This window comes from Enhydra lutris, unplaced genomic scaffold (genome assembly GCF_002288905.1).
Source record: "Enhydra lutris kenyoni isolate GAN:26980312 unplaced genomic scaffold, ASM228890v2 scaffoldscaffold1, whole genome shotgun sequence".
Classification (NCBI taxonomy): Eukaryota; Metazoa; Chordata; class Mammalia; order Carnivora; family Mustelidae; genus Enhydra; species Enhydra lutris.
Window position 1 is genome coordinate 40,582,047 of NW_019154085.1, and position 9,728 is coordinate 40,591,774.

General features: G+C 46.1%; 1 protein-coding gene across 1 annotated transcript in view; it reads left to right on the top strand.

Annotated features, from left to right (window-relative positions):
* LOC111144439 (EF-hand domain family member D1) overlaps positions 1-4,588 on the top strand; it is a 40,527-nt gene extending 35,939 nt beyond the window's left edge. Inside the window, exon 4 of the mRNA XM_022498750.1 lies at positions 3,898-4,588. Coding sequence (XP_022354458.1) covers positions 3,898-4,032 — 135 coding nt within the window. The 3' untranslated portion in view covers positions 4,033-4,588. The remainder of the gene's footprint in view (positions 1-3,897) is intronic.
* Positions 4,589-9,728: the final 5,140 nt, after the last annotated feature.

Below are 9,728 nucleotides of genomic sequence, written 5' to 3' on the forward strand. Positions count from 1 at the left end.
CTGGGATCATGACCTGAGCCAAAGGCAGATGCTTACCACCTAAGCCACCCAGGTGCCCCCCTTGCCAAATTTGGTAATAGTTTTCAAGTACTAGAAAAATATTCCGTAAAATTCTTTGGAGCTGTTCATAGTATAAAGGCTACAGATAATACACATTTTTTAGCTTAATCTACATTTTTAACATTCCCATTACTTTCTTAAGGAAAGATTGTGAATGAAATAATAAATCAAACCCTGCTTTGTAGCACTTTGTTGGGTTCCAAGGTGTAAATACCCCTGGGGGGGGGTTGCTTTCAAGCTTCCAACAAGATGTTGCCAAAGGTGGATTTGTAATTAGCATCATCCAGTAAGTTTTCCACCTTAGAGCTGGAACATAAACAGACAACCTCCAAAACAGCGTAAAATGTAGCAAGATGGTTAGGAAGCAATGACTTTGTAATATGTATTTCTCTTTTTTCTAATCTAATTATAGATTTATATAATTTAACTTCTAGTATTTTTTTTAACTTTTAATACTTAATAGCCAGCTCGTAAAATTCCTGAAAACCAAACAAGGAAAAAATAAATAAATAAAGGTGAAGGAGGAGAGGTATCGGAGCTAGACAAAGGGACCCGAGGTCCAAGTTTTAAGCCTGAATCCAGGAACAGTGGTTAACGAGAGTCAGCGTGAGCTGAGCTCTACTGTAGGCAATTAAATCTGTCTTCTAGTGACTCCAGTGTAGGGAGCTGGAAGAGACAGAGCAGGGCCTCAAGTGCTTACGAAATACCTGGGAAATTTGGAAAACATAATTTCCTAGTCCCTATCCCTATGCGGTTGGTACTTTCAGAGGTATCCTGTGTTCAGACACAGACCCCTGTGCAGTGCAGGGAGAATGTAGGAAGGGATGTTACTGTTTTTCATTGAGATGTGAGAGTCTGCATTGTGTCACCAAGGAGGTAATGGATTGAAAACCAGAAAGGATAGGATAAAGAGCATTGTTGGAAATAGGTAAATCTCAGCTGCATTGGCAGAGAAGTAGAACATACAAGAAGACACCCAAACATCAAAGCTCATGATGGAGAAAAGATGGTGGACCCAGGAACATGCTAGTTAAAAATAGTGAGAGATCTGGGTGCCCCGCTGGCTCAGTCAGTAGAATATGGAACTGTAGGTTACAGGGATCAAGCCCATGTTGGCCTTGGAGCCTTCCTAAAATTAAAAAAAAAAAAAAAAAGTGAGTGGTTAGGACACATTGATTTAAAATCATTAAACATTCAATGAAAGGGAATGCTTTTTTTTTTTTTAATAAATTTGAGATAATATGTGGACAATGTGATGAATTGTAAAAACATTTAGTAGGTTGACTCCCCCGACCCCCCCCCAAAAAAAAACCCAGTTAAGTGCTGGGAATTTAGGGATTAATTCTTCAATGTTACACGTTCTTTTCAATGTCACAAACTAGTTAAAACATACTGAGAAAGATTGCCTCATATTCATTTTCTAAAGCCATCATGATTCTGATAACATCAGATAAAAACACATCAGAAAGAATATTAATGTAATGGATATAGCTGTGGGGACCTTAATACATTTGAAGTTTATGTTAAGACTGCAGGGATAAGTTTTAAAAATGTCATCGGTATCAAATATGAAAAATGTGATCATTTTCAGTGAAACATTTCAAAACATTTGGTAAGCTTAATATTCATTGGGCACCTGGGTGGCTCAGTGGGTTAAGCCTCTGCCTTCGGCTCAGGTCATGATCTCAGGGTCCTGGGATTGACCCCTGCATTGGTGGGGGGGGGGGGCCCCTGCTCAGCAGGGAGCCTGCTTCCCAACCCCCTCCCCCGCCCCCCCCGCCCCTGCCTGGCTCTGCCTACTTGTGATCTCTCTCTTTGTCTTGTCAAATAAATAAACAAAATCTTTTAAAAAAAATACTCATTCATAATAAGACATTTAAAAATACGAAAAGAGGGGCACCTGGATGGAGACAGTTAAGCATCTGACTCTTGATCTCAGCTCAGGTCTTGATCTCAGGGTCATGAGTTCAGGCTCCATGTTGGGCTCCATCCATGCTGGGCATGGACCTACTTAAAAAAAATAAATAGGGGTGCCTGGGTGGCTCAGTTGGTTGAGCATCCTGCACTTGATTTCAGCTGAGGTCGTGACCTCCAGGCTGTGGATGGGGCCTGCATTGAGCTCTGTGCTGGCGGGGGAGGGGGGGTAGGGAGTTGGGGAGTCTGCTTCCCCTCTCCCTCTGCCCCTCCTCCCCACTCACGTGCATGGTTACATTCTCTCTCTCTCTCTCAAATAAATAAATCTCTTAAAAGATACATGAATCTTTTAAAAAAATAAAAATATGAAAAGAATGTGCTTAGTCAACGTAATGGGATATTTTCCTCAATATCAAGGCATTCTGTAAACAGTAATATTAAATAATGTAGTGCAGGTGCAGGAATGAAATCAGTGGGAACAGGATAGAAAATAGTAAAAACAGACCTTCTTCATGTGGGAATTTAGTACATAAAAAGATAATTTTCAAATAAGTAGGAAAATGATGGACTATCGGTAAAAGGACATTGAGAAAATTGGCTCTCCACTTAGGAAAATGAGATAAAATCCTTCTAACTGATAATATTCCTTCACTAACATACAGTGTAGGTGACTTTAAGAGCTGAATGGGAAAATAAAACCAGAAAAATAGGAGAGGAAAATGGGTTTAGAGCCCTGGAATATAGAAGACCTTAAACATGACTTAAAGAGAAAAGCCTTGGAGAGCCTGCCTGGCTCCGTTAGTAGAACATGAGACTCTTGTTCTTGGGGTCGTGAGTTCAAGCCCCACCTTGGGTGTGGAGCCTGCTTAGAGGGAGAGATAGACAAAAGCCAAAATGGAAGTGGTTGAAGATTTTGGTGATATCAAAATTTTAAATATTCCCATGGCCTCAGATAACCTTGAAGTTAGACAAGCAAAAGACTAAGTAACTGAAAAATACGTAACAAGGGACTAAGTCTAAATTTGTAAAGAATGGAGAAGTGGGAAACCTCAGGGATAGGGGTAATACAGCAAAAAGGAAATAAAAGAAGGTGCTAGGTTTGTGGGTTTTTTTCCCTATCAGATTGGCAAACAGGAAAAAGGTTACTGATAAACGTTGGCGAGGCTGTGGGGAAATGAGTACTCAACATTCCATGATGGTGGGGGTGTAAATTGGAACAGTTACTTTGGAGAGCAATTTGGCAATCTTTACTAAAATAACGTGCACACCCAGCGTGTTTGGGAATTTTACCAAATTGATGAGACACTAGTGGGGGGCGGGGGAGGAATCAGTTCCAGAATACAGGGTTTTAAGATGCATGTATCTGATAATGATATTATTACAGATAAAAGGTTTAAAGAATTGGCACCAAATCCCATTCACAACATCCCCCAAAACACATAATACTCGGAAGTCAATTCAGAATGATTGATCTATTGTAAAGGTATCCATTTGCCACTGGCAGAATGAGGCATTTGGAATCAGAATCCCAGCAGGGAGTTCATTAGTTTTGGTTTTTGTTTTCTCCCCCTAGAACAAAACATATTATTGTGAAATGTAAGGTTGACATAGGAGTGGGTAATAGGCAGGATATGAAACAGTGTCCTGGAAAAGAAGTGAAGTAGAAAGACCAGCCCTGGCAGGTAGAACCATGTGTATAACACAGGGGCAGATGAAGGATGGCATCGTCAGTAGTGGATTGGGTGAACTTGTGAAGACAAGTCTTTGCTCTGGGGGATGACGGGGTCCTGCCCTGCAGCAGGACTGGGTTCCTGTGTCACACGGCTTTAGCCAACTTGAGTTCTGTTAGATGAGCTGCTCCACCTCCCAAGTTTCTCCTCCTCTCCCTCAGTCTGTTGGTTTGTTTTTGCCATTTCTCTGCAGGTCCAAGCTTTGTCCTGTGCCAGTAAGTTTGAGGCTGAGCTAAAAGCCGAGCAAGATGAGCGGAAGCGGGAGGAGGAGAAGAGGAGGCTCCGCCAAGCTGCCTTCCGGGAGCTCAAGGCTGCTTTCAGCACATAGTCAAGTAACCTTGACCTCCATCCACACAGTGCCTCACAGATGCCCCTGAGAGAGCTGGCTGGGCACCCTCACCCCTGCCGCTCCCACCCCTACCCAGCCTCCACACCCACCACCCGGTGTAAACTCCGCAGCCTCTTGGTGGGGCAGGGGAGGCTCTCGTCCCTGTGTGAGAGGGGCTCCCACAGGGTCCCAGGGTCCTGGGATGAGCCAACTGGCCCCCTTGCTTCTCTTTCCTGCCCTCCTTCCTATGTAGTCAGAATGTGCCTCTACTTGGCAGTTTGTACTTTTTCCTTCTCCCTTTGCCGCTCTGCATCAGAGAGTGTTAATTTGTGCAGATATTTCTTTCTTTGATGGTCCTCAGAGGAGATAGTCCCTGGAGGGCTCTGATGTTAATGTTGCCCCCATTTTCTTGGGTGATTCTCTGCCCCTCTCCTCTCTGGGTCCCCCCCGACCCTCGCTTTGTTTCTTATCCAACTTCTCTGTTTCCATTCTGAGCCTGATTCTGCCAGTTGCTTTTTGCATCTTCTGTCTTTTGATGATGGTGAGGTTGAAGGCAAGCCAGGCTGGACCACTGCCTGTCCCCTCTTCAACAGGGGGAGTGGCCTGCTGCTGAGCTGACAAAACAGTAGAAAAATAGAATATTCTGTTCCTTCCTATCACCTTTCTCCTGTCTCTTAGCATTCCCCGCGGACTCACCCTCTTCAGTCCCCCTCCCTTCATGTCTTCTCATTTCAGCCTTTCCTTGTACTCTTAAATACTGTGCAACTTACCTGTAAGAATAAGACAATAATCAGAAGTGATATTAATGCGTAGAAGAATCTCTGTTAAGTCTGACTATGCAAATTCTAATCCAGCAGACCCCTACATTCCCAAGTGACAAATCCAGAGCTTTTCAAAATCCCCAAAGTCATGACCGTCCTCATCTGGCCAGTTTCCAGCTTTTGCTCCCAAGATGTTGAGGTGATGCTGTTCTTACCCCCAAGTGCACATTTTCATGTTAGGTGTTTTTGGGTTGGCTCGTAAATACCAGGGTTTTACAAATACTTCCTAGCGTCATATTTATTACTTCTCCTTTCTAACTGCTGTCTTTACCACAGGAAAACATCTGCATTTCTACTTTACAGCTGTCTCTTTTTAAATAAACTGTGCAAGTGGACTTTGCCATCACAGCTATGTGCTTCTAGTCTTCTTCGATTTGGAGGGAGAGAGGAGGGCACTTTTTGCAGGGGCCACATCCAGCCCAGGCTCCTGTTTGACATCGACTCTTGGAAGTAGAGTTAGAAGTGGTAACGAGAGGGATGCCTGGGTGGCTCAGGGGGTTAAGCATCTGCCTCCTGCTCAGGTCATGATCCCAGGGTCCTGGGATTGATTCCCGCTTTGGGCTCCTTGCTCAGTGGGGAGCCTACTTCTCCCTCTGCTTGCCACTTCCCCCGCTTGTGCTCTCTGTTCAATCACTCGCTCGCTCTCTCTGACAAATAATGAAATCTTTTTTTAAAAAGGAGAAAAGGAGTGGTAACTAGAGGGTCAGCTTTCCTCAGGGGCATTCTACGTATTGAGGTTGTGAGTCTGCCGCTCTTCCCCGTCTCATCACTGAGGACTCTCTCAGCCATAGGTAAAATCCAAAGCTTAATTTCTTTTGCTTCCTAGACCCCTTGAAACTCTGATGAGGGCCAATGAGCCCTCCCACCTTCCTATGTAGATTCTGGGGCATTTAGGGACCTGAGTAAGAACCTCTCTCCAAAGACAACACCCATAGCTCCCCAGGGAGGATCATTGCGGTTTTTTTTTTTTTTTAAGATTTTATTTATTTATTTGATGGACAGAGATCACAAGTAGGCAGAGAGGCAGGCAGAGAGAGAGGAAGGGAAGGAGGCTCCCTGCTGAGCAGAGAGCCTGATGTGGGGCTCGATCCCAGGACCCTGGGATCATGACCTGAGCCAAAGGCAGAGGCTTTAACCCACTGAGCCACCCACGCGCCCCATCATTGTGGTTTTTGCCCAAAACCAAGACCTATGATTCTTTGGCATCATTTTTCCAGGTAGGGTCACCCTCCAGCCTCCCTACCCGAGGAAGTGGACATGAGAAAGAGATGGAGACACTCTGACCATAACAATCCAGGAAGCGTGCTTCTTGGCATTTTCTCAAACAAGCTGAGAACCTTTCTCTGTCTACACAAAAGCCTGCCCATGAATGTTTTTAGCAGCTATTTCTTAAAACTTGGGAGCAGCCAAAATGCTTTCCAGTAGGTGAATGGATAAGCTGGTCCATCAGTACAATGAGATATTAATTCAGACGTGAAAAGAAATACTAGCAATGAAAAAAACTGAGCTGTCAAGTCACAGAACGATGGAGGAAACTTAAAATGCATAGTGCTAAGTGAAAGAAGCCAGTTTGGGAAGTTTACACATGGTATGATTCCAACTATGACATCTGGAAAAGGAAACTACGAAAACTGAAGTTAAAAAGTCGGTTTGAGGGACACCTGGGTGGCCCAGTGGGTTAAAGCCTCTGCCTTTGGCTCAGGTCATGATCCCGGGGTGCTGGGATCAAGCCCCGCGTTGGGCTCTCCACTCGGCAGGGACCCTGCTTCCCTTCCTCTCTCTGCCTGCCTCTCTGCCTTCTTGTCATCTCTGTCAAGTAAATAAATAAAATCTTAAAAAAAAAAAAAGTCTGCTTGAGAGGGAAAGGGGGCAGGATGAATAGATGGAACACGGGGGATTTTAGTGGTCTTGTAGTGTTCCTGTAGAGGTTGTTACACATTTGTCAAAACACAATGCACAACACTAAAAAGCATGCCCTAATATAAACTATGGGTTTCACTTGATGATAAGATATTATTACAGGCACACCAGCTGTAACAAACATAGCACACTAATGCCAGGTGTTAGTAATGGGAAGGGGGAGGTGCAGGGAGAGAGATATGGGAAGTTTACTTTCTCCCAAGTTCTGCAAATCTGAAACTGCGCCTGGGTGGCTCGGTGGGTTGAGTGATTGCCTTCAGCTCAGGTATGATCTCAGGGTCCTGGTGATCGAGTCCCGGTTCATTATAATTACTTCAAACATCCATTGGCCTCTCTGGACAGCTAGGCCCATGCAAGAGCTAAAAACTTGTGACTGCAAATGATAGAAAATGTAACAGAGAAGAACTGAAGACAAAAAGAACAAATAAGGGGCGTTTGGTGGCTCAGTCGTTGGGCGTCTGCCTTCGGCTCAGGTCATGTTCCCAGGGTCCTGGGATTGAGCCCCACATCTGGCTCCCTGATCCTCGGGAGGTGGGCTTCTCCCTCTCCCACTCCCCCTGCTTGTGTTCCTCTAGCTCTCTCTCTCTCTCTCTCTCTCTGTGTCAAATAAATAAAATCTTAAAAAAAAAAAAAAAGGACATATAATTGGACTAGGTAGCTGGAGACCAGGGGTAGGACTTCTTTGCCCCACCTTGATCACAGAGTTCTCTAGATGTTGTTCTCTTCATGCCTCTCGCCCACAGCTCCCACTCTTCCCCTCTGTGGCCATGACCATGGCCTTCATTGGTTTTTGTTCTGGGTCTCTGCCATGGCCTCCTGGCTGCTTTCCCTGCCCCCATTTGCCCAGACGGGCCACTCTGCAGTTAGGATAACATTGGTTTCTAACATCTTTGCTTCAATTTTTGCTTCCCCCACTTTTGGGATCTAGTCCCTACTCACCTGTCCTGTGCCATCGCTTACCCCTCCTCCCTCCCATCTCCTTCCAAACCGCTCTCCAGGTACACAGGATACCTAGTGGTTCCTAGAAAGTGGGGTTCCTGAGAGCTATGCACGACTATTTCCTCCACCTGGCACTCCCTCCCTCCCTTCCCCTGGCAAAGGACTCATTGTTGATGACTCAGCTCAGGGATTATCTTCAGGAAGCTTTCCTGATGGCCCAGGCTAGGTGAGATGCCCCTTGGGGTTTGTTTCATTTTTCCCTAGTGTACTCTTTATGACATTATGCAATACCCTTCTCTTCACTTCCCTTTCTCTTTGGACAATGAACTTGAAGGACAGGAACTCTGCCTTACCCACCGAGGTAGACCTAGCCTGCTGCCCGGCCTGTGACAGGCTCCTCTGCCTATTTGTTTCACAAGGACAAAGCGGGTTTGTCGCAGCAGAGATGGGTAAGGAGGACCTCTATCACCGATTCAGGGACCTTCTAAACACCCTGACCTGGGAGCCTGGCCTGAGGGAAGAGCTCTGAAAGTGAGGATAGTGGAGATGGTGGGGACATCCTTCTCAATGGAAAAGTGATGAGTCTACTCCCCAAAGGCCCTCCTTTGACTGAGCAATAGGGAAACCAACAAATCGACAAACCAGTTCTGCCTCTGCCCTGGGGGCTATGTGATGTAATGGGATTTGGAGTCAGATGGAAGCTAGTAGTTTAGCTTCTCTGATCCTCAGTCCTCCCCCTGTGAAATCCAGATGATGATCATTGACCTGGCCGATTCCAAGCCTTGTACTTATCAGGGCCCAGGATGTGATTGGCTCCCTCTCTATCTTCCACCTCATACAACTGCAATCCTGTTTCCTCCTGAGTCTTGGGCAAAGGATCCCAGGCCAGTGTGCCCAGTTCTGGTTGCTACCTTGGCCCCAAGCACAAGTGCCCTCTTTCTCGCTTCTCTGTTCTTTTGAGGCTCCTGACCCCTCTAGCCCAGGGAGATGCCTGCTCACCTGCCACGCCCCCTGCAGCTGCCACTTGCTGAGCCCTCCAGGCTGGATTGCTGGATCACATGACCCGACATCTGTGGCCTTGCCCCTGCTCAGATTTCTGCCTGCTGACCTTGCCTGCCCACCAGACCAGATTCTGGCCACATCTCTGCCTGCGGGGCTGAATTATAGCAACAGTGGTTCCATAGACATCCCCAGGGTCCTGTGCTGGTGAGGGGTCCTGGGGGGCAACTTAGGGTTCTACAACTTAGGGAAGTGCTAAGGATAGACCTTTTCAGGGGTCAGTTTCCCCTCCCCTGCATCCTTCCTGAAACCAGTCACTTTCCGTACTCTGTCTCATGGGATTGGTAGAGGTGCACAGCTGCTCTTGCCTTCTTGAAAGGCAATTTGGTAGACCGTTAACACTGAAAATTTTAGGAGCACCTGGGTGGCTCAGTCAGTGAACTGTCTGCCCTCAGCCCAGGTCATGATCCCAGCGTCCTGGAATCAGGCCGAATGTTATCTGCTTCTCTCTCTCTCTCTCTCTCTGCCTGCTGCTCTGCATACTTGTGCTATCTCTCTCTGTCAAATAAATAAATAAATAAATCTTTTAAAAAAACCCTTAAAATTGTGTTTATCTTTGCTTTAATGAATCATTCCATAACTTAGCAGCTTAACACAGTAATTAACATTTACCATCTCATGCAGTCTCTGAGGGTCAGGAATTCAGAGGCAGTTTACCAGGTGGTTGGAGCTCAGCATCTCTCTTGAGGCTGCAAAACATCAGTGGGAGGGGCAGTCATCCGAAGGCTCACGAGGGGCTGGAGGATCCCCTTTCGAGGGGGCTCCATCATACGGTTCCCAAGATGCTGCTACCTGTTGGCCAGAGGACTGAGTCACTTGCTACATGAACCTCTCCACCGGGCTGTTTGAGTGTCCTCACAACATGGCAGCTGGCCTTCCTCAAACAGGTGATACAAGAGACCAGAGATAAGCCACATTGTCTTGACTCAGGTCATGATCCCAGGGTCATGGGATCCA